The sequence below is a fragment of the Strongylocentrotus purpuratus genome, unplaced genomic scaffold, assembly GCF_000002235.5.
Source record: "Strongylocentrotus purpuratus isolate Spur 01 unplaced genomic scaffold, Spur_5.0 spur5_scaffold_3, whole genome shotgun sequence".
NCBI lineage: Eukaryota > Metazoa > Echinodermata > Echinoidea > Camarodonta > Strongylocentrotidae > Strongylocentrotus > Strongylocentrotus purpuratus.
In genome coordinates, this window is record NW_022145609.1 from 7,822,252 (window position 1) to 7,849,220 (window position 26,969).

General features: G+C 36.7%; 1 protein-coding gene across 1 annotated transcript in view; it reads left to right on the forward strand.

Moving 5' to 3' along the window:
* The first annotated feature begins 947 nt into the window (after positions 1–947).
* LOC578045 (receptor-type tyrosine-protein phosphatase delta) overlaps positions 948–26,969 on the forward strand; it is a 101,733-nt gene continuing 75,711 nt past the window's right edge. The window contains exon 1 of the mRNA XM_778234.4: positions 948–1,534. Within this exon, the coding sequence (XP_783327.3) occupies positions 1,462–1,534 (73 nt within the window). The 5' untranslated portion in view covers positions 948–1,461. The remainder of the gene's footprint in view (positions 1,535–26,969) is intronic.

Genomic DNA, 26,969 nt, shown 5'->3' on the forward strand with positions numbered 1-26,969 from the left:
ATACGATTGTTTTCTGTCTTATACTTGGATACTGGTATGGTTTTATGTCGAGTAGCCATGATTTCATCGGTATGGAAGGAAATGGGTAAGCTTACGTCATTTAATAATCATGATGTCATTTTCTTGTAAAGGTGAACAGGTTACTGAGTGGTTAATTATCTCGAATAATAGTCATGTTGTAGTTGATAGTTTTCAATAAAAGTTGCTCGAATTTAATAATGCCACTAGGTTCTTTCATTGAAACAAAGTAAGCAAGCGACCAAAGCGAGATAAGAAAAAATTGTGGGGATAACAACATGGCGGTTTATTACTAAATCAATATTGAATGCCTACACCAATAATAGCATATCTTTCTATTGAAAAATCTCTTTTCTAGTGTATTGTCCTTTTTGTGAAAATGATGTTTTCATTTTTTAATCTTTGGACACTCGCGCATTCATTTTCAAACATGTTTTAGTTATGCTTTGTTAACTTTGTCACATTTGCTTTAATCTCTAATTGCTATCCTTTAGGTGTTTCACTGTTTGTTATAGACTAGAGAAGCACACAGAGAGAGGGATAGATCGAGAGAGAGAGAGAGAGAGATAGAGAGAGAGAGAGAGAGAGAGGGGAGAAAGGGAGAGAGAGAGAGAGAGAGAGAGAGAGAGATAGTCAAAGTCATTATGTAATTGACATTTGCACTACAGTTTTACCCCCCCCCCCCCCCAAAAAAAAAAAAAAAAAAAAAAAAAAAAACTGTTTTAGGTAAGCTTTAATCTCAAACTACTACCCTTTAAGGGTTCCCCTGTTTGCTATAGACCAGAGAGAGAGAGAGAGAGAGAGAGAGAGTGCATGACAGGAAACACCTTGTGAAATCACGCTATGAGTCAAGAGAGGGAAAGAGAGTCGTCCCCTTCTACATGTAAAATGTATCTAGCACTATACAGTATTAGTGCAGACGACAGAACGAAACCCGCCAAAACGCACGCACAAACTTCCACACTAGGGATTCTGTGCGTCAAAAAAAAAAATTGCGCTTCCTTTTTGGCTTCTTTGCAACTTACTGTATGATGTCTGACGTTCCCTCTATAAGATTTGAACTTGAATTTCAATCACATCGGGGATAATTGTTTATTTTGACTGGAATAATCTGACATCAGTCTAATTTGTGCGAAGGAATACGCGTCAACTTACTTGGGACGATTTGTGGTGGCAAACTCGAATTTCATGAAGTTTTGGACATTCCCTTTGATGTCCAAACTTAGTTTCACTTTGTTGATTTAGGAGGAGTTCTTTTCCTTGAGCGGAGCAGCAACATTGACAGTTCCTTTATAAGAAAGGAATGAAATACGTGCCTACAAATCTTCATTTATCTGGAATACTCAAAAAGGCCGAGGTGCTGCATGACAACAAGTTCCAAATGTTGCTGAAATACTGACTTTTGGAAGTTTTATGAAGGAATACTAATCTCAGATAGCAATTATGGATTGGGTTCATACGACGTTGTTCATACTTCTCGCGGTGTTAAGCTGTGAGGTATTGGCACAGCGATGGGGTAAGTCTGTTTTATAAATCACATTGACAGAGCAAGTAATTATCATAAAATATGAACAAATATCCTATGAATTGAGTACATATACAAGTACGTCACCAAAAACATATATATTATATATAATGAAGTTGTATTTTTTTCGATCAGCATGATTTTCTACGCATGCTCATGAAATTGCATTTGGCAACTGTTCCAATTCCTTTGTAAAAACAACTCTTCGAGCGATGTCATGGCCAAGCCTTAAAGTTTTTAAGGTTGTAAACAAATGTATTTATAAACGATGTGATATAGTTTTCTATGACTACATACTAAATGCTAATTGTCAATATCGTTCATTAGTATTATGTTGATTCGAATGAGTTCAGAATAAACAGCCATATATTTCAAGAATAGCACTTCCTAAAATGAATGAAGAACTAAAATGTTAATGGATTTGGCACTGAAAATAGATATGAAAATTGATATCAACAGAATGATTTAATCATTTTCAAATAGAGAGCAAAAACATACCCGGTCAAAGTAGAATCAAAATCAATAAAATATGATAGTTTAACTGGTGGTTTTCGCTGCTTATCTGCATATTAACCACAAGAACCCACGGATATGATAGGTTCTAGGGTGTCGCACATGTTTGCCTAACACCTTTCTAAAACATTTCTCCATAGGTTGTGTAATGATTGTCGACATACTGAAGGCGATAGGAAGGGCGCAGTTGACAGCAGAAGCGTTGGTTTACCCTCGGGGTTGTGGGGGGGGGGGGGGGTGACAGAAGGGGAGTAAAACATTGCTCATCATAAACATGATAGTTAAAGATACACACGAAATCGTATGGTAGGGACACGTTTTGTATTAATATTGATATCATAAACTTGTTCATGTTTGTCATACTTGACACTCCTGGCGCTCCACCGTTGTGTTACTACATTGAATGAAATCATATTTATTTCCCTCTGACAAAATACGTTACAATGTGTTTGACCTTTAAAGTTCAATGCAGTAAGCATATTGCAAAGAACGAGGCTAATAGCCAAAAAGCGAATCCTGAGCAAATGAAAACAAGTTTTGCGTTTGTTTGTTTTGTTTATTGTATGTATGTATATGTATGCACGCTTTCTCTCTCTCTCTCTCTCTCCCTCTAGAAAAATGGGGGGGGGGGGGGGATCTGCCCATAATGCATAACAGTTTCCACGTCCGCTGTTAACATGTGAGTTGTTTTGTGGTCTATGAATATAGGACATGTATTATGCAACATGACTGCTCTCGAGTATCGATGTGCAATCGACATCGGGGGGGGGGGGGGGGGGCGGGAAGTTCTTTACGCAATTTTGAATAATAACAGGTAGGACTAAACATACATTTCTTTAAATGTGAAGTATTCATATTCTGACCTACAATAAATGTTTATATCTCTTTAAAGGGGTTGCTTAATAATGTTTAAAACAACCTAAAGATACATTTTTTCAGCATTTATTAAAACCTTTTTAGCTTCTTATCTGTTCGAGCGTGAACCGTCGAGATGCACTAGATGTTTTACTCGTTCTCCTGTTCTTCGACATCGATTGTCATGTGCTTTACTTTATAAAATATAGGCCGGTTATAGGAACGTAGGTCTAGTGTTACAATAGGGTGTTAGGTTAGGTTATGTTTAGGAATAATATTAGGTATATGGTCCGAGGTTGAAGTTAGAAATTCGGTTAATAGTCTAGGATATTTGCCATACAACATGTTGTAACTTTTCCAAACCCCACTTCTGCTTTAAATGTCAATTGGGTGTGGTCAGAATACACATCAAGGTCATTCGGCTAAACTCGGTATGAGAGGGATGGGTAAGAGTCGGGTCTTTTAAAGGAAGCTGTCACGTGATCTAATGATTCATATTTGTAGCCCTATGAATGATATATAGGATCTCTGCAAGTTAAAAACTGTCTGTTTTTCCCTGTATCTTTTTGGTCCCCTCTGCTTCTCCCTTTATTCATACATGTTTCATCCCCTTCTCTCCGACCCCTCTCATCTGTTTCTTTCTTTGTCTTCAAGTTAAACAACTGCTGCTTAAGTACTGCATGTGTAGGTACTTGAAGGTACTAAGTCATCTCTGTACTTTGGTGTTGTCATCAACTCAATACAGTGTTATAAGTAGCAGCAATCTTGAATTATCATATATGAATCGTATTTTTCTAAACTTGTTTCAAGAAAAAATGAATAACTATTGTTTAATCAACAATTATATATTTTACTACATATACACTGGCTATCACAGCGGTAAATAGTACCTACATCTATATTACGTAGATTAAAACAAATAGTAGGCCTTCAAAATGTAGGAGTCGGTGTAATATGAGGTCGAATCAGCGTTACAAAATACCCGAGGCTCGTAATATTATATATTTCTCAACAAAGGTATTCTTTATATTCATTATACTAGTATACACACTACAAATGTTTATCTAATTAAAAACTATCCCTTCTGGATCGGAATAGACCATTCAACGCGTTATCTGTATAGTGTCTTTGATCAGTTAGCGATTTCCTTACACGATTTCCTGTACAGTGGGACTGTTATCTATGGTCACTGTATACAATGTCATGGTCAGTAATGCGAGAAGACATCACAGGACTGAGAAGGAAATCCAATATATCTCAAACACATGATGACGTCTTGTGTTCCTGCATAGTTTTCCTTACTTTACGAATACATTGTCATAATATTCATGGAGACTAATAATAAAGTATATTTTATGGCTATATTGGGAAGGGGTGGTTATTATCAGCAAAAGATAGGATCATATTTTTGTAACTAGACCACTGTAGTTTGTCTTAGTATAAATATACACAACAGTTTAACCAGTTTCTTTATGTAGGATTGATTTTTTTTTTAAATCGCGATGTCCAAGGTATACACCTTTTATTTAGATTTTCTATTAATGTTTTCATATATTTAGACGGAATAAAACAAAGACTTATACGCTAACGTTTTGTTTCGATATCTTTAAATGGGAAAAATAATCATAAGATTTGTATACAATCGAGATATCTATTAATATTTCATTATGCAGTAGAGAAACCCCGTCGTTTTAAATCAAATGCAATGACAATTAATGCACAAGAGTAGTACAGTCAAACCTGGTTCAGTGACCCCCTGTCTACAAAGACCACATTTTGTGTTTCCCTTAGATGGTCTTTATAGACAGGTTACACTGTATATGCTCTCAAGTATATACGTACATGGTAATGTAACGCACAAACGTAATGCACATATTTTATTTCCGTTGTAGTTGAATACCTGAAAACGTATTATGGTACGAGGATGATAATAGCACGTTGTTCAAACAGATAGCACAATAATCCTATATATATATGAAGATAAACAACATAAAAACATTGATAACTATAAATCACCCAAAACATATCCCAGAGTAATGGTAATTTGTATGGGTTGTTTTGTTTTGTAGTATTCTTTATTGTATTTATTCAATACATGTACATCATTCAACTTATTTCAAATTGCAATACATAACATATAGAGTACACAATATACACAACTCAATTACTTTGAATGAATAAATATTATCGTAATACCCCCCCCCCCCAAGTACAACACAAAACAAAGACGAAGCCTAAAATATATTTCAAAAAATATAAAAAAAAGCCTCTAAGGTCAACCTAATGTTAAAACAAGAATATAGGCCGAAACCACCTGTATCTTGACCTATCACCTTACTACTATCTGTTAATCGTAATAGAGGAGATCATAATTGTCATTATTATCGAAACGATACTGCTCTAGACAAGACCGAGGTCCCTATAGTAGTCTAGTCGGATACCATCATGGTCAAATGATGACGTCATCGTGACGTATTTTATGTCGTATCCTGTATAGACACTCTTAGTAGTAAGTTTGATAACATGTGATCTACATTAATTCTGGATCCACCATTAAATGTATAGCATTATTTTGGTCTATTACCTGGGATGAAATCCTCAGTGTAAAAATGTTCACTGATGATATCCAATTCTTGTGAAACATGGTCGTGGATCAGTTAAGTTTGATGTCGAAATTTTGAAAGGAAAAACAAAATGGTTGCCCACTGTCCTACTGTTTTTTTTTCAAGTGCTAGGAATGAGAGGAAAACGAATCTGTTCACACAACGAAATAATATATGATTACATCACCTTTCTTTCTTTCCTTCTTTCTGTCTTTTCTCTTTCTTGCAATTTCTTTCTTCTTTCTTTCTTTCTTTCTTTCTTTCTTTCTTTCCTTCTTTCTTTCTTTCTTCCTGTCTTTCTTTTGAGAAGAAACAACTAATATAAAACGGTAAAATTGTCAAGAAGCTACCTGCATACAAATTTGAAAGGATCTGATGAAAAATATCAGATAAAAGTTTCAAAGTATAAAATCTGTATTGACCTTGAACAGGTGTTATCCTAGACGAAGTCTGTATGGGTCTTAGGGAGGATGATAATGCCGTTGTATAGGGGAAATAGTTGCCTATCCTGTTACCATGGTTACCATCCTGAACAACATGTCTGATACGAGAGTACACGATGATGGATACAGACTGTTCAAGAATGATGACGTCATCATGTGGCAGACTCGGGGAAAAAGTGTTGTTAACAAAATCACGTACAGCAACTCGACTGTTTAGGCCTACGTACACTTGTGCTTAATGGCGGAGCTTCTGGGAAGGTGTGTGACGGAGGGGGGGGGGGGGGGGGAGGAGGGAAACGTGCCCCTATCGAATGGCGATGCAAAATAAAGGAGACTGAAGGGGAAGGGAAGGCGAGGTGAAACTAGGCCGATACGTTCCACTCCATTCTCTACTCTCACACCAACAGGTCTAAGCTTGATGCCCCTCCCTTGACACAGTGCCCCATCGATGGCTGGACCCTACTACGCCACTGATTGTCTATAGCTCTTGAAAGAAGGGAACTTTGGTAAAAATGTCGAGTCTTTGATTTGAAGTCTGTATTTGAATGCCCTGTGATATTAGAAAGAATAAGATTCGTCAACAGTGAGAACGTTTTGTGTTTGTGTTTGGTTATCTTTCAAATGAGGTATCATCGCCCCCATCTTTAGCCAAAAATACGGACAATGACATCTAGGTTTGTGTGGTAACATAACAAGATGGCTGACTCAACAAGTCAATGGCCATGAAGGCATTTGTCATCTGTGGTAAAGAGGTGGTTGCTTTAAAGTAAATTCACGCCCCTTACTTCGAAAGGCGCTAGATGACAAATCTAGCAGAAATACACTGCAAATGCGAGTTTTTAGAAGATGGGATGGTTAGTCGAAAAACGAAAACTGATAGAATTTAAACGCTTTCCGACGCACCATGTTTGTCCTTCTTTTGCCTTGGTTTTAATCAAACACAGTATATCATCCCTCATGAATGTACATCCGGGTAAGTCCTGACAGGTATGACATGGACGTCACAATTTGTACAAAAACCTTACAACAAATAAAAAAAAACAACAACATACAACAAATACATTGCCCAATCCTCTTCCTCTACAGTCCTTCGCTTTGTACATCCCGCATATATGGAGATGTTTAGAGAGTTGCATTGGACTTTATTTTAATGTGATTCTCCTGTAGTTGTCACATTTGGTAAAGCAGAACGTCGAGAAACATATGTTTGAAGTTGACCCATTTCCAGATTGCTCTGAGTCACTGAGACGGAAGTTGACGAACGCTGAAGGTTTCCTACCCTCAACCACGGTGAAACATCCAAAGCCAAAAACTTTCCTCACATAAACTTGTTATTATCTTCCGAAATTAAAAACAAATGTAAAACGTTCATCATTCTAGAATGTAAAATGTTTACAAAGATGGTAGATACAGAATACTTTGTCCCGTATGTTACCGAAATCAATGCTAGCCTTTTAGTAGAACTCGATGATTCTATAAAGTTGATCTGAAAGGAAGAAAAGATACAGAAGGTGAAGGTTCTTCACGGTAAACAAGTGTGCATTGGAATCGTTAAATCCCTGATTAAAGCTTTGATACACGTGTGTCAACTGGATCAGGTAAAACCTTTCCGCTTTATGAATAAGAGCATTTAATCAAGACTTATCTATATTTTTATAACATTTTCTTTATTCTCCCATAGCTACTACTACGTATAGTAAGTTCATGTTGACGTTTATAGCAAACTCATAAAATTGATTTAAATAAAATGTTATCAAATTATGATGCGGATCTATATGTTTATACTTCTCACAATTAGCTATGCTACTTGTATTTCTGGCCTTATGCATAACCATTGCAAGGACAATATTAAGGTGTATTATTTTATGACGTTGTCTAGGGGCAAGTGCTAAGTATATGCCTAAAAACTGTCATACATTAAGATAACAGCTACATGTAAATAGCACCATTGATGAAAATTAAGTTCAATACAAATTGATAGTCATCACAGATTTACATGTCCCCAAATTTCGACCTCTGTTATCATGATTTTCGTGTCCTACAAGGTAATGTTATCCAAAAAAGAAATCTTCTTTGTCGATAGGCCTCTATCATGACAGTTATTTGTCAACCTTCCAGAACATGGCCATCATGGCCTAACATTATCAACGGTACAAACATTATCATGACGATAATCTCCCTTTACCTTAACCTTATACTGACACTATTGATATACACCAACACTAGAAACTATTACTGCTTATGTCAGTTCTCCTCCCAAAACGTATGGTGATATCCCTACAGCTGTTATTAATGTTTTGTGATTACATTCCTACATTGATATCAACTGATGCTAAAGATATATCTATGTTTTTGATTGGCGGATTACAAACTTGTCTACAATTGTTCATTTGTGAATTATTAGTTTAAGCATGATATCAATTCACCCCAAACAAGTGTTGATTTTCATTGACTAAATGGAAGCAGTGGTAAATTCAATTAAGTAAGCAATCGACTATCGGTTGTGAGATACATGTCAACAAATCGACATAACGTCAGGACGTTAAGTATATTGATTTAATGAATGAGATGACTAGAATTATGCAAGGGCTACCTACGCCAATTTTTTTTCTTTCTCATTTGGGGTGGGGCTCAAACAAAACGTGAGAAATGGAACATGATATAGCTTTCGTTTAACGAGAATAGAAATACGAAGTTAGATATGCACATATACAAATACAAATATCAGTTGTTGAGGTGGGAATACAGTGGACAGTTACCTCTGCCCTTCTTTGGCTATGCTAATGATTAATTACTTGTGAAATTAAGTGTTAGTCATTCTTACACACCGATCATAACGGTCAAGTCAAACACCCTATTAACAGCCTCAAACTTCGATTTAGCAAGTGACAAACAGTGTCCAATTCGATTGGTCAAACATTTTTTGGAAACTGTTCTATGGAGTGACTCGATGCTACGCAAATCCCTCATTTCCCGAGGAGGAATTTACCTCATAGGTGAAAGTTTGTTCTCTAGATCGGTGCGTCATCGTCACGGGCTCATCCCCCAAAATCCTCATCACGTGACCAAGAATTATACGATCTAGCTCCGTTAGAGTACAAAACGGTAATTGTAAAACCACATCGGAAATTCATGAATATCATCCACTGCTGCTGTGGACGTGTCAGTTGCCCCTCACAAAATTATCAATTGTTCACACTCTTTTAAAGGGATAGTTGAGTTCAGTTGCATACAATTTAAATGACAAAATCATCTTTGTTTGATCAAAATCGGTTCAGAGACGGCTGCAATCATAGCAATTTCAGGTTCTAAAAGGGCACTAGAAATGTCATAGATCAGAATAAGAGCAATAACCATGCACTTTGAAGGCATTTGCAGTCTGAAAACAGAACTCAACTATCCCTTTAAGGGTTCATTAGCTCGAAAGTATTTTCGAAAGTCATAGTTAAGGTTTTGTAGGGTATGTGTCAGAAAGAGAAAGAGAGAGAGAGAGAGAGAGAGAGAGGGGGGGGGGGGGGAGATTGTGGACGGGAGGGGGTATATTTTTGATGATATTTATTGAAATAGATGAACTAAAGGTTCTTTCAAAGCTATACATTTAAGAGATCAAGAAATCCACTATTTAAACCATATCTCTTCATAAATATTAAACTTTCAACACGCTTTAAAACATCAATTTCCTACTGCTTTCTACAGCCCGAATTGGAGACCTTCAAAGTAAAACACGTACACAATATTCATAAAAGTAAAACTTTGTCGAGTCACATCGCCTCGCAGACATTAAAGCGAGTTGTTGATGGATCTGATCTCTAGCCATGTAGATAGCCAAATTACCTTCCTAGTCATCCATTTCCTATTAGATGACGACACACCGAGCTCATGATATCAGAGGCATCCATGGATCCCTAATCCACAATCCCATGTCTTTTGAAGAAAATTATTCAATTAAAATACTAGCGATGGACTACAAGTTAAGGAGAGCGAGCATGAGTGAAATCCTCCCCTCATGGTTGTATATGCCGATGTATAATTAGCTTGCTATTATTCGGATGATAAACTTATCGAAACAAATAGTTAGAGGTTCTTCAATTGACATAATGGTAGAGCAATTGGAATTTCCATTATAAAACGTTCTGCGATGTTAATTGTTGTAACGTCATCTACATCATCATCATATAAATAAGTTCGAAAGACTGAGGCACGTATTCCATCTAATATTGAAACCCGAGTTTTAGCTCGGTATAGTTTAGTTAACAAAGAAAATTAGACCAAGCACAATTTTCTTTTCTTTGTATGCCATACACTATAGTCAAAGCGTTGAGCGAATTAGTGGAATAAATAACGGACCTCAATAAACTACAATGTTTACACTACTATCTTCAAAGTAGGCCTACACCAACATCTTTGACCATTATGAGAAAGCATATAGAAAGCAAATCTCAACTTTTGCAAAATATATTCGATTATCGACTTGATCTAAAAAAAAAAAAAGGAACAAGCGATGAAATTTTCCCTCGAAATTGACCGATCTTGGGTATGGATAACCCGATTAGAGTCTCCTACATCAGGAAGGATGCCGTGATTGGAGCCATACTGCGCATCGGGGAGGCGAGGTGCGCGTTTTGCATCTATGTAAAAAAAATCCCTTCGCGCCAAACCCTCGCATCTCTCAGTAGCTATGGATTACGTGTGTTAGAATTTTCAGGACGCATGGGGTTAAGAAGACTACGTGGAATATCGTCTGGATCTGATAGGATGTTTGGATTGTAATGGCATGGCGCAGATTAAGGAAGTGTATTTCTATGACTTAGATCCTTTGATTTGTACCCGGCTACTTTTTCCCCTTCAAATACTGTTTTGACTTTTTTGTTACTTTTCATACAGCGAGGTTTAGCTTTCAGTAAAGATACAATCAACTGAAAATCAATTCTTCTTTCGAGAAGTAGTTGCCTTTATCCTGAAATTTTGATAAACAGTATGACACGTATAAAGTGTTTGATAGATATTTTCTTTGTATGTTTAACCAGCTTACTGGTCTTCAACAGTTTCTCTTTCAATTTCGGTCTTCATAATTGCAGTGCTTAGTACAGATTCTACTCCTTTTGGTGATCGAAAATCCTCAACCACAAAAACAAGCGCGTTCACATTTGTTTATATTTCGTCTTACCCCTGTAAATCTCGATGATTATCATGATTTGGTAGGGCAAAGGCTTAGATACATATTGTCCACAGGTATAGGCCTACTCCCTGTTAATCATGTTAATATCTCTCTGATTCGACATGATTCGAGCTTAAACCTGCCAAGCTACCCTTACGACTAGCCTGCTACTGATAAGGATGAGGCATCAAAGAACGATTAATGTTTGGGTGTGTATCATAGACACGAAGCTTATGACAAGCCCGTAAAGGATCAAGGGTCGTGAGGGTTTTCACGTAATGCTGGACTCCTAATCTCACAAGGAAGTTAGAATTGTGCGATTATACTTCGTCTGCTAACAAAACTATATTTTTGTTAATGTCATTCTGTTTCTAACCATATAATCAATATGTTCGTGCATCATTCAAGACCCTAAACTGAAAAAAAATATGTGATTCTATTCGTCAGACACAAGCTGGAAAGGCATTATTTCTATATAAAAAAAACTATTATACTATTATACTATTATACTATTATACTATTATACTATTATACTATTATACTATTATACTATTATACGCCCTTCTGGTTCTTAAACCAGATGTTAATGTGTTGGTGCGCAAATAAGGACACGCTCACGTACAACTGCGATTATACTTTATATGCTGAGTGCAAGAGCGGTGTTAACTCTATTTTGATGTATCTGATCTTATGCCCTTCTGCCTCAAATGAGATGAAACATTCATGCGCCATTCAGGACCCACACGTAGTCCTCTGTTATGCTCAGTGCAAGAAGGGCGTTAAATAAATACGTTCTACTTGAATGAAGAATCAAGTCTGAATATAGGCAAAGTAAAATAAGTCAGAGTAAACAAAACAAACAAAATAATGACCCTCCAAAAACAACCAAACAGTTGAAAATAAATTGAAAGTAAAAAAAAGAACAGACAAAAATGGGCAAAAAAAATCAAAGATCTACAAAATAATACGCACACAAAGATATCAAACAGCCACGCAACTGCATTAATCATTGAATTAGTTATGCGGTGAACTAACATGCAGTTTTGTATGCCTGTCCAAGTCTTTGGTCAAACATGTTCATTATACAAACATAAAATACATGTATAAATCTTACAAGTTGTATACGTGTGCAAAGTGTTATACAATCACCTGTTAACCTTGTTATACTAATTTACGTGTTGAAGGTAATTAGGATCAAACATGACGTCCTTTATGTTCGGAACATGGAATAAAACGGTTCGAGGTGAACACGGTGAAAGACTTTCTCAACAATGACGTCATAGGGTAATTTAGCCCCCCCCCCCCCCCCCTACGGTATATTCCGGCTATTTTGAGAGAGTGCATAGAAACTCATAGACCACATTCAAGGGCGGAACCTTTTTAATCTGGCCAACTTCCTCAAGGAACCTCAAGATTTCTAAAACAACCTCATCGTGTTGCCATGGCTGCGCCTCAAGAATACATCGTTTCTCCAGTAGCCATAAACTAGTGCGGCCGTAACCTCCTTTTGATGAAGGGGTGAACATTATTGCTGAGAATAACTCCCATATGCAACAATATTTATACACACTTAAAGAGAAGGTTGAGTTCTGGGAAAAGGTGAAAAATAATTTGTGAGCGTTATCATTCTTATTATGCAAGTGTGGAAGAACATCAGATAAGACATGTTCCCTGAAAAGCATGGCTCTTCAAATGCCTTCATATTCTAAATATGTCATGTACATCGTAAAACTCGGGGGGGGGGGGGGGTAGGTTTTTACGCCACGTGTTCGTGTAGTCCCATATACATCTTTCTGTGTACAGTGTTTGTAACTTTACCAAGACTTGGCCAATTTCTTATCATTTTGATGATTCCAGAACTTTGCAAGACACACAAATTCTTATATGCTAGATGATCAACCTTTTCTGGTCGATTCCACACCGTTTCTTTCACAATGCAATCGCATGACCAGAACTCAACTTCATCTTTACTAGTGCATGCGCATTATGCTCGGAATTAAAAAGACGCAGGGTTAAAGACGAAAATTATTTCTTCTGTCAAATATTTTTACTGGACGACAACATCTTCCAAAAATAATATTAAACAAAATGCGAGAGACGGATTAAATTACATGTATGGTTACAATAAAAATTAGGAAAATCCCAGTGTTTCACTCCAGTATGGCCAAGTTTTTTTAGTAATAACATACAAATATGTAGCTATAGGAAAGATGAATATGTTTGATATCTAGAAAGTGTACTTTCTAAGTTTTGTAAACACGACTCATCGTTTGTTCGACATGTTCGAGTCTAAATTAGCTCAGACATTCATTCAATCTTTCAGGCACCCACACCGAACTGTTTGAGCCTTATTTCCTTATCTTAATCGAAGATACAATCATCGTTAGAATGTCAGTTAGAATGTCAAGGTCACAATATGGTGAAATATATAAGGACGTGGGTAAAATAAGAATTTGTAATCACCATGTCATGATCTGCTGACAGACTGTCTCTCGATGAAAGACAGCATCTGGTTGAAGAAATTGTCCCACAGGTACTGGATGGTTTTTGTTTTACTGGTAGGGTGTATATTTAAGGTTGTACGACATTCAATCCTGGATCCAACATTATACCTAACCTAAAACCCAATAGAATTCCTAACCCCATTCCTACATCTTTGACGAAGTAAAGTCCAGAACAAAATATGTCAGATCAACGCATAATAACGGTAGCTGCCGTTCAGATGTTCTATACTTTCACAAAACTGTTATCTTCTGTAGGTAATTGGACAATTAAGCGACTGGTAGTAGCAACTATTATGTTCTAATATATTTCTTTCTTCAAATTAAACATATTTATGATTTTCCTGGGGGATGTTTCACAAGGACTAAGATCGACTTTAATTTAGACTTAACTATGGCATGCCGTCCATGCCACTGTTTGCTCTCACCTTTAACTGGCATTGGTCTCTCAAAGGGTGTACAAATCATGGTCACAAATCTACAGAATTTACATTTTTGATATTTCATTATTGAAGGAAAATATGATATCTAGACATCATAATGGCGAGACCTGCCTTAGGTACATGTAAGTCTCACTTAAAGTCAAACTTAGTCTTTGTGAAACAACCCCTGGTCATCTTTAATATTGAAGAGAGAGAGAGAGAAGGCAAGCCTTGAAACCCTTTGGAATGTAGTTATGAAAATAATCAAGCTCCTGCTCTTAAAACTAATGTTATTTAACAAAGGTACTATCATAAAGCACAAGAACAGTTATCTAGCCCGTATTATAAAAAAGCAAAAGCCATATTTGTATCAACATTTGTTCACTTCCATTGCCAAACTCCTGCCTGTCAAAACGCAGCACTCGCTATCACAGTCTCGCGTTTTAATGAGGCAAGAAAGTGCTTCTGACATTACAGTACTACATGACGCAAATCTAATTTCGTTCTTCCTGTTTTCACGATGTTTCATGAAATCTGGGTGATAAAGGCCCCCTTTCTACTGTTTATCACTATTTTATTCCTAATCACACGAGGCATATACCCTTTTACGGTTGATTTATTTTAATATAATTTTAGCAAAATCAGTCTCGTTAGTAGGACAGGTGTCCTGATGAGCGTGTAAGTGGCGGGGTCGGGCTATAGCTCGGTATGGAACCATTGGTTAGGGGGTACCCCCGGGGTCGATTGTATTTTGTTTTTGTATGTAATAGTTAAAGCGGGTGAGATGTAGGGTTTGCTTCACAGGCAGTCAGCTCTCCCCCCTCCTCATCTACACATTCTCTCTCGATTTCGGTGGACTATTTTGCTTTGTCCTGAACAGTAGAATGAAAACCATAGTTCGAAATTTTCCACAGGAAATGATCTGGATTACGATTCTGAACGAGTTTATCTTGATTATATCCAAATTACCATTTCTCCAATGATGTGTCTGTAAGGGACTCTGGATTAGATGGGGGGGGGGGGGGGGGGCTGCAATCAATGAAACTATTCATATTGTATGTTCATTTTCTCGTCAATTCATGAGTGCCCATTATGAGTGCGTGTGTGCGTGTGGGGGGTGGGGGGGGGGCATCCCCACGACCTTTTTACCGTACCCTTCTTCACAGAATCAGCTGTCATTGCTTTCCTGACATTGAATTTAACCAAATAACTTATAAAAACATCATAGTCCCAGCCATTCCAAATGGTGTGATGATGTACACATCCCATGCTCCGGAAGTAATTTAAGACGTTATTTGCCCATTTAAGGATTCACACTTCCGTTTGTCTGTGAGTGCGGATGTATTCTATTTTACTCAAATCCCTTTGGTGTTTTACCGGCGCTATGGAGACAATTTAGGATGTACGGGGCATTCATTATCTTGCCTTGACAAAGGTCCAGATTTCCTTCTGTATTGAATTCTCTGAGTTGATAGAGACATTAATTTTCCTGTCCTGTTGTTTAGTGTTTAAGCGGGATGTCATCTCTTCCTCAAAATAATGGTGAAATTTGCCCTGAGGGCATGCACTATCTTACTTGCCACGTCTGTGGTTTACAATTCCACTGTTGTTTGCATGACATCATGATAAAATGGTAGAATAGTAGGCTTACAATAAAAACCAAAACAAACTACTAAAATTACGTTTGCCAATACTTGCAAAATTCAAATGTCATTCCTAAGTCATTTGGAAGTAGATGATAGTCGTGAAAGTTTTTGATTCAAAATTTGAGTTGAAACATTAACAAAATCAACATAATTATCTCTACTATAGTACTATATGAATTTTCTTTTAAATTAAAAGTATATTTTTCCTTAAAATCACTTTGCTTTCTTAAGGGCAAACGGAAGTCCCGTAGCCCCTTAGGATAAGTCACGGCTCAAAATAGTATTTCCGGCGGAGGCATTTGTTGTTTGGAATCTCCGCTTGGTCGAAAAATTTGTTTTGACACGTGACTGGAAATGAACATTTTGAGTCACAGAAATAATTATAATCAATTGATGTCGTTTTTTTTTTTTTTATAGTGACAAGTGTTTTTGTTAATGTATATGATTATTCATTTAATATATTCGCCTTACCTTAATTGTGCCGTCTCTTAAAATGTACCTTATGTTATAAAAGAACAAACTGGAATTTGGCTCGTTGAGCTGTTTTAGTTTTTAGACTCCCTAAAACTGGCCTAATTGTACTTATTCATACTTGTATAATATTTATTAATATATACTTTTTTAGTTTGTTGCTAAGAGGGTAAACCTATACAAACTTAGGGTGTATTGAATAAGTTCATGCATATAATTATTAAAGAATATCTAGATTAATCTATAACCTAATAGATTAATACATAAAACCATCACATTGTTTTCTGTCTTCTAACGATTGAATATCATATAAAACTGAACATCCCCAATTATACAGAACTTATTCCAAATTTAAGCGCACAGCAAAGATACTATGCCAAAATATATGAGAGACTGCTTTTACGAAAATGAAATTATAAAATAAATTGTAAAGAAATTATAAACGAATAAGATACAGTCTAACTACTTAACAACGACTTTCACGCTATGATACTGGCTTGGAGGGTGCTCTGGAAATCAGGATCACTCTTCAGGAGTCTCAAGTTCGAACAGGAAGTTACTTGACATCTGTGCGGAAGAGAAAGAGACCCTCGCCCCATGCCAAACCATTCTCTCTTCTCCTGCACCCCATGTACATTATATGGAGTTTGTGTGTTCTCTATAAGAAGTCCGTGTGAGTCAATGTCATGTTGTTTCCTTCTGGTATTATGTAAAACTTCCATTAAAGAACTTGATAATTTTGATGTTGTTAATCCCATAATAAATAGGGCAGGCACTGTTTAACATAATACTTTTGATCCCCAATCTTTCCCAATCTTGAGAAGCAGGAACATCAGAATAATGTGGAAGCGTGCAAGCAAGGGATAAAACAAAATGATGAGGGAAGTCAATGTCGAGGATGAAAAATGAAGAGGAGGAATAAGAAGGAGGAGAAGGAGGAGGTGGAGGAGGCGGAGAAGAAGAAAAAGGAGGAGGAGGAGGAGATGAAGAAGAAGAAGAAGAAGAAGGAGGAGGAGGAGATGAAGAAGAAGAAGTAAAAGGATGCGACAAAAAAAAAGAGAGATTATAGAATTGGGAAGAATGACAAAATATACAACCAAACAAATGACATCTAATATTTTGTATCAAACTTATAAACATGATTATCATATTATATAAAGCAGCATACGAGTACTTTTATTGCTGTTAACACCACAATGCTTCTTCAGTCAACCTTCCTATAAGCCATTACAGGATGGTGACTAAATCTTAATGCTTATTACGCATTCCTTAGGTGTTAAATTTAGATAAATGGGGGAAATTTCTTGTCCCTTCTCCTGACCTGACATGACACCTCATGGCTTCCAACAGGCAGGACATCCGTCGAGTCTGTTATCAATCTACATTGACTTTACCCTATTACTGTCACACTCCTGGACCATCCTCTGTGACGAGACTGTCGCTGTACAATTATTGCGGAAGTGGCATTCCTGGTCGATTTCAGGGGCGTCGGGGGGGGGGGGGGGGGGAATGACCCCTCCATTATCACATATTGATAATTTTCTTTAAAACAATTAGTTGAAAGATTCATCTAAAAATACTTTACAAATCAACGTTTTAACATGTATCATCAAAGCTTAATTTTAAACATTTTTATTTTGTTTTACATTCAGTTAATAATTCAGTTACAGCATTTACAGGCCTAATGTGTTTGCACTGCAAAATCTGACCAAAACTAAAATTTTCTATAGTGATTAAATGTTGATGAAAGATCTATTATTTGATAAACTATAGATTTTACGAAACCGAAACAACCTGCTTCCTGAAGTCCGCGTCAGCATGAATTTTCAATGAGTTTCAGATTTAGGGGGTAATCCTTCAGAACAATGACCAAATGTGCTTTGTAATCGTCAATCTCTCCTAGACGAAAAATGTTCAGCATTGTGAAGGTCATAGAAAGTGTTATTAGAGATGTAAGCGTGGGTTGCGGGGGTGTGTATGTGTGTTATTTCATATGTAAAACGGTGATTAATGTCATCTCTAAGGAACGTGCTTATATTTCACCACGGCCCTTCATACAGTAAACAATAAAGGTATATTTCTCTTCCTTACACACGTGTAACAGGCGGATCAAAGAGGTAATTGATCCTAATACATTCTAGTTATGCGTAGACAACAGAAAAAAGGTGAATAAGAATGTGGCATACAAGGATTAGCTACAAAAGAAAACAATAAATCATAACGGGTCTCTTTGCGCCACCACTTTCTATAAAAATGTAATCCACTGAACTAGGTCAAGATATCTTATAATTAGGGACTCCTAAAACAATACCTATTTCGTTTGATCATATCAATCAGGTAACAGACCAATAAAACCTTAAATATGTCAAACGACTTTAATTCGAAGGGTGGCCGAATTACGGTGATTAAGGGCTGACCTGGTTGATATCCAATATGGCGGCTTTGTAGTCATCGTTCAATGGAATATCAAATATCGGAAAGAGCCGAACGGATTGAATTCCTTGAAGTTAGTTTGGAAGCGACCAATTAGAGCTCATCTAAGGTCACTCGCGACCGGATTAAAGGATTCCTTATTCTGTTATGACACAACCTGTTGGAGATTATTCCATTCATGGTTTAATTTGTGGACTTGAATTTCACTTAGCAAAATACAGACGCTATCATAGCCTTTTATTAAAAATGTCCGCGTCATATACCTTTTAAGGCGCGTTTCTCCTTGTACATGCAGGAAGGAATTGTCACAGCTTGAATTCCTATATAGTTCTAATTAAAACGTTAACAAGTTATCTTTCGTCATATTGGACTTAGATTCCATGCAATTATTTGTTTTAAACATTTAATACCTGATGACGACTTTAAAGGTAATTATCAGTTTAAAGGGGAAGTCCACTCGAATAATTAGCTTGTATTAATACCAAAAAAAAATCAGAGCCACAAATTAGTGAAAGGTTGAGCAATATCCGATTAAAATAGGAAAGTTATGAATTTTTAAAGTTTTTATCAGTGATACACAAATTGGCAACATTGTGACGCATCTTGCGAGATGCCAGTTTGTGTTTTTAACTGGATTTTCCTCAAACTTTCAGTGACCCGTTCCTCAAATTGTTCTGCTTCTTCTAAAAACCAACTCGATATCAGGGTGGACTTCCCCTTCAATAATGGTTTAAACTGTAGTAGTATTAAATAGCTTGCTCAGGAAATAAAATTGTGTACTCTTTCGTTTTGAAACGACCTTTTGTCTGTCAAATCCTTTCCAACGTTAGCGTCGAAATATCTTCATGTGGTCTCGAGATTTATGAAGTTACATTATTATCGGAAAATAGCAATGCCCTGTAATTTACAAATCCGTGCCACACATGTAATCATTTCATTTCAAACACCAATACCAATAATCAAGTATCAATTCTTTAAACCACCTGTCTTCAAATGGTTCAAAAACATACCTCGAGCCAACTCTAATGTCATATCAACCGCTATCTATAAGGCCTGTCCTCATCAGCTCGAGATTGCCAAATAGCTAGCTATTTCTGATTTGGGAAATAATCCCGAAGTTACAAAACGCGTCCTCGAGACTTGGGCTCGAAACTTGAAACTCGAGCTCGAGAAATTAGTTCGAGATATTTTACTCAGCTTTCGCGCATAGTGCGAGTCTTCGGGCTGGTGAGATCACACCGGGCAAATAGCGGGGTATTTTGCCAAATAGCAAGACATTTTGCAAACTGGCCCAAGATATCTTGGGATGATTATCTCGACCAAATATCCCGGTAATTGCAACTTCGGTCTGATGGAGACGCAAACTAACTGGATAATTTGCGAACGGGATAGTTCAAATAGCGGTATATTGGGCAATCTAAAGCTGATGAAAACAGAGACGTGGATACTCTGCTCTCCTCTAGACTCGGAGTCTCTCCGATCTTCCTGAAGCTCTGTCATTTCATCCCGAGCAAGCAGCCAATAGGCAGACGACTAGGTTGTGGTAAAAAGGGTTCTTTTGCCCGCCAAGAGTTGTTGAGGAGTTGAGTGTCCAGACCGGCTGTTATTGATGCGAAATACTTTTTATGCTCATCGATTTTAATTTGATTAAAAGAAACGACATGAATTTAAAATGCACTAAATTGTCAGAATTTGAATTATCATCTAGAAGATTTGATTAAGGAAGAAAAACACTATATTGGCAATTATCTGAAAGTATAAATATGAACAAAAACAAAGAAAGATGGAATACATAAGTACAAACTATACAACACAGAAAGTATTTCCGATATTTACAAAGAGATATAGAAAAATTCCTGTACAACTACAAAACCCTTTGTTTATTCGAAGACGTAGCCTACTGAATATTCTTGTATTTTAACTGTTAACCGTTACGATCAACGAATACTACGTCATCATTTGACCTGCTTTAGAAATGAGAACACCTTTCAGGTGTATTACCCTAGTGTATTCCTAGTCCTAAGCTCCTCCGTTTAGGAATGCGATTTAATCATTACCGAGATGGAGAGAGATCTCCAGTATTATTCATGATTATCTATTCTTAAACTTGACACTATTCTTATAAAAAAAAGGGGGGGGGGCATCGAAAGTAAACCACAATTGCACGAGGCGCGATGCAACACGTCTTAAAAATCATGGATATACAGAGTGATAGGAAAGAAATGACAGAAATACCCCTCCCTCCTTCTTCATGGGAACGAAGCAAATCCATTTTATGATACACTATTCATGCAGATATTGTGGATATTCGCGGATTTCACAAATTCAGCCCCCTCCTTCAAATAATGATGGATCCGCCATTAATAGGCAATCGATATCTACACCAGATAGTCATTAATTGCAGTTATGGCTTTAACGTGGGCCTAGAAAAACGGCACTCTCTGCTTTGAAATTGTTTATCTATCGAGGTATCTTCTCCCAGCTCCGAAATTGATTGCAACACTTTTCCACACAGTCATCTCTGTTTTCTGCCACCCTAGACTTTCACTCTTGCAGAATGATTCCACTCCGTGTTCCCATCCCTCTGAGTTATTGGTTTCCCTCTTGGTCTCACACCTTCTATCTTTCTTTTCAATGAATTTTTCAAGAGACTTTGATGTCTTTTAATGTGTGGCCGAAGTAGTTTGAATTTCTATGACGTCAACACTGACTTGTAATACATATCTAAGAAAACCAGTAACCATGATCTTGGATTTTGTGTAACCACTAAACTAAAAACTCCGTGTTCTGACAACATGTTTCTTCTTGGTTCAGACCAGATTGCCATTAATCGTGTTTCTGAATATAACTCGGACCAGAGTTTGACATTAACGACTTTAATAACAACATTCTGCTTTAAATGTGGGTGACGTCACAACTGACTTAATTATAGACATCAGAAAAAAAATCTGTTCCCAGTTCTTGGTTTTGGGTATAACCACAGATACTCAATGCCCAAACTCTGACACGGTTGGCCTTCTATATCAACACCAGATTGCCATTACATGCATTTCTATTTTATAGGCATACATTAGAACTTTAATGAGTTAATCGACTCTCTGCTTTAAATTTGTATGGCGTCACAACTGACTTGATTATAGACATCAGAGAAGATCTGCACCCAGATTTTAATCGCGTGCATAGTTCTTGCCAAGAAAGAAGAGGCCTAGATGGGTCAGTGACCCAGTGAAAGCAGGATAAGTATACACACTGCAACTGTTATTGTAAAATAAGGAACCACACTTACAATACATGTTAGGGTAAAGATGTGTACTGGTTATATTGATTCAAGTACTTATGCGTGATTTAAGACTGTCAATGATGTTTAGATAGGCATAATGATCCTCGTGGTATTTAATCTATGATATAAACGAAAGATACACACCACTGGTAATGACTATATACAAAAGGTTAATATTATGTATACGATTCATGCAACCAATATCAAACACACATTTTCCATTTATCTATAAAACAAATGCTCAAAGTAATTATGATGAGGCCCTAACCTGAAAGATGAAGAGAATGGTGGAGAACAGGAAAAGAGATAAAGAGAGATGGGAGAGGAGAAGGGAAAAGATTAGAGAAGAGAAGACAAAGAGAGAGAGAGAGAGAGAGAGAGAGATAAAGAGCTAAAAAGATGGGAGAGGGAAGGATATAGATAGGGGTGGGGGAGAGGGGGGTAGCTAGGATGGATAAAGGGAGAGGGGAAGCATGAAGAGATCTTCAACGGATATCTTAAAGCATATCAAGAATCGTCATACTGCCATTTGATCACAAACAAGCCGTTATCAGTAATAAACCTCTGTCCATAATTAACTTCGAGACCGTCACGTATCAGGAGACAGGAAACCTCGTAAAAACGACGGACAACTCGGAAATAAATCCCCTCTCTCTGAGATCATTCAATCCAGTCCTAGCTAGGTCCCGCGGCTAAAAATGCAAAACAACTTATTTATGCTGCCCTACTTTTCACAAAATAGGAAACAAGTGACAATTCCCAAATTTGTCATATTTTTAGGGAAGAGACTTTGAGTATTCAAGCCGTTGATAATCCCCCCTAAGGAAAGCCGTATTTTCCAGAACACGTTTAAATTAAAGTCAACGTCACATCTCTAACAAAGAAGATAATATATTTTTACATCGATCTAAATGCAAACAAAATCAATGAATAATACGCAGATAAAAGCGTGGTTTTTAAAGACGAATGCGACATGACAAATGACGGTAATTCTCAAACCAATGGATTTCAGGAATTAAAAAATGGCAATACCATGTCTAAGGATGTTTACCTTCGATACAATAGACCTATACAAATTTTGTGCATGAAGCCCCTCACATCTCTCCGATGTAAAAAACTGTACAACTACAAAATTAGAATCTCAATGATTCGTAGGATACAAACTATTAGAGCTGGAATAAAACTAGAGACCTCCACTTCATCGATTGAAGTCACATTTCCCCCTCAGAACTGAGAGCTTGTGTTCTAAGAAACAGTCGTTACATATCACTTTGAATTTTCTGTAACAGAAGGGTATTTAAAAGAGATTTAGATGTAGGTCGGTGGCCTCATTCTCAAAAACAAATTGACAGCGGAAAATCAGGACATTTGTCACATGACCTAGGAAGATGCGGCAGGTGGCCGTGGATGAGCAATGCAGGGGTCCTTAGTGAGATGACGTCATCACTCCAAATGATGTATGAAATACCCTTAGCTCCGACACCTCATTATAAGGTCGATTATTATCAAGTAGAATAATATCAGTCAATAAAAATGGTTTTAGAATAGTTCCCCAAGTTAGTTCGAACAGACCTACGTTATTCCAGGTTTTGGATATAGGTTCCCCAAACATGTAAGAGTTTCATACAAAGATAAGGTTCTTATTAAGAAAGTTGTACTCGATAAAAGGTTCTCTATTAATACATTTCGTAGACAAAACAGATTTTTATGTTCGTCACTAAAACCATGCGTTGTCAGTTGAAGTTGTTGCGGTTGAGTATATCAGTATTTAAAGCTTACTGGGGGAGGGGTCGATCATAGGAGGCACAGGGGGCAGTCCCAGCCCTCTGATATGGGTTGCTATGGAGCCTACCATTGTCGTGTATGCTTCCCCGTCTGATGTAATTTCCATCCCAATCATTGACTGTCGCCTATGATGTACACAAAAAAGATTACATACTATATGCAGCTCATGAAAGATATTGACCTGTCATACATAATCTGCATTGTTAATTATTATCTTTGCTTCTTTTTAATTAAAAGACTTGGCCTTTAATAATAATCTTTTAACAGCAGTAACATGACATCATGAGTACCCCACTCACTAAGAGATCCAGTGACAACGTTTAGACAACCATGTATAGAAGAACTGACCCTATTGACACTTTCCTTTGAGGGTGAAAAAATTTAACCCTATATTAGCCAGCGAAAAGGCTCTGCAAAGATGGTTTACTGGAGATAGAATGATCTTCATGTAAATTGATATTCTTCTTGTAAATATAGAATACCCCCTCCCCCTTTCCTGACGAAATTACCATTTAGTTCATGTATGACACTCAGGGGTCTTAAACCTGTCATATTTTGTAAATGTAAATACTTATATCATCAGCTCTACGCAAACACTTCGAATTAGGACGATGGACGACGTTTCAGGGTTGACCAAACTTCTTGAAATGTCCGAAAAGTCATCTGAAGATTGAGACGAAAATTATCTTGAAGGATATTCATTTTATCCTAGGGCTAATTTGGCCGTGGTCGATCTAGAACGGATGGATGTTGCTAAATGGGATAATTGATTTTTGAGATGGAATTGGGCAATTATGGAATGGTAAGTGAAGGACAAGATAATGAACGATTTGTCGGATTTGAAGCGTGAAGTCATAATTTATTCCATGCTAGTCTATCTAGCATTGATTTGACATAATATTATATATAAATAAAAAAGAATGACAATGAGAGGGAGTAGATTATATGCATAGATATAAAGATAAATAGATAAACAGACAGACATATATATATTTAGATAGATAGATAGATAGATAGAAAAAGAGAAGGAGGCAGACTAATGGAAACGGGGGAAACAGGAGGGGAAAGAGATAGATAGACAGACAGAGAGAGAGAGAGAGAGAGAGTTAGAGAGAGAGAGAGAGAGATAGAGAGAGAGAATGAGAGAGATAGGGAGTGTTTGTGTGTGTGTTCACAAATGAAGACAGTTTAAAATGAAAATACATATTGAACCTGTTTTGATGTCTAACGCTAGATGCGGGTTTTTCTCGTCTAAGGGGAAGTATGAATCGCTGCACACACATGCTATAATAGCTTTACGTAAATTTGAGGGTGTTTATGGGTGTCAAGCGCGACGTGAGATCCTATTGGCTGTTTTTTCTTCATCACGTGATATTGAGGCGCCAGTTAAGAAACAGACACACACACATACAAAGAGGCCCGGTGTGACACAATACCCCCAAACTACCGGTATTGATAGTAGCACTATGATTTCCAAATGATCTTTGATGAGAATTTTATGATGGAAATAATTATCTGAATCGTGTCAATAGGATATTTTTATAAAATTATTTAGAAGATAAAGATTAAGTTCGAACGCACACATCTAGAATGGTAATATATGATAATTACGAAAAATAAATGTATTTCTTGTTCTGTATGTTTATCAAATGGAATGAGCAACACCAATTAAAAAGCTCAGAAATGCTATATTAAATATGCTTGAAATAAAAAAGGAGAAGGCAAACAAGACCTTCTTCCTTTAAACTTTAATATTTTTATATTGCTTAATCATCTTTAAGAAAATCGCTCTTTTTAGCTCAGAATCGTAGGATGTTTAGAATTTCCTTCGTGGAGGCGGGGAATAGCTGGAAGTGGACTGGCAAGAGAAAGTTGCCATGGAAACGCGTAACTAGAGACACTTGTTATTATATTCCTGTTTCTGCCTGGGTGAAAGTGACGTAATACAGAGGATGCAGACAAAATGATTTAAAGCGGGATGTTTCACAACCACGGGAATAGCTATCACTTGTCACGATTAATGATGTGTCAAGGTTATAACAGGCTTTTGAGACAATGTTTTTTTATTCTTTTATTAAGAAGACTTAGATTATGCTTTGAATACTCTTTCATGGAAATATATTAGGCTCAATTTAAAAATAATATTAAGTTCACACTTAAAGAGGTGGTTGAGTTCTGGGAAGAGGTGAAAATAATTTACGAGGGTTATCATTGTTATTATGCAAGTGTGGAAAAACATCAGATAAAAAAAATCCCTGAAAAGCATGGCTCTTCAAATGCCTTAATATTCTAAATATGGCATGTAACATCATAAATATCAGGGCGGATTTTAATGCCACATGTTCGTATAGTCCCATATACATCTTTCAATGTACAGTACCTGTTACTTTACCGAGACTGGGCCAAATTTCTTATCATTTCGATGATTCTAGAACCTTGCAGTACACACCAATACTTATATGCTAGATGATCAACCTTTTCTGATCGATTCCACAAGGTTTCTTTCACAATGCAATCGCATGACCAGAACTCAACTTTATCTTTAAATAGTCATATTTGACAAGTCATGACCGCCAGATACTTTTACGGTAATTGTTAACCTCAATACTCTTTCAATACAGCATTTAAAACAATTAAGATGGCAATGAGAACAGTTGTTCATCTTTGAAGGCTTTAGGCAATGTTTGTGAAAAACTACACTAAGTTTTTATACACATTTTCATGGTAATATTTTATGCTCAAATGAAAGATAACATAAATTTGGGATAAATACAGATTTTTCATCAGTAATAACTGCTAGTAATCCATTTTCAACAATCGTCACACTCAATCCGCATATGCCTTTTTGATAAATACTTGACACATACTTAAGATATGCGACAGAGAGGGAAATTCATTTAAAGCTACTAAGTGGTGTAGTTTTTGTTAAAGTGTTGGTGATGACATTCATGTAAAGTCAGTGAGCCAGAAGAAAATTAGTCAGCTTTCAAAACACTATATTGTAACGGTAAGCTGCAATAGGTCCTTTGTTTTAGAATCTGATTCACGGCAAGTTATAAATATTTATGTTTTGTGTATGTGTAATTGGGGTTGTGTAATCGAACGCTTAACAAAAACCAAAGCCGTCATTCTTGCCTTTGGATTTTTACAAAAGGTATGCATCACAAAGTACTTACACTCATAAATATTCGTCCTTTGTAATAATGTTTAACGCAATTTACAAAAAACTCACGAAATATTACAAGTAATTTTGTATATATTGTTGGTTTAAATCAACTGTCCGGATACACAACGTCATGTTGTTATACTTTATGTT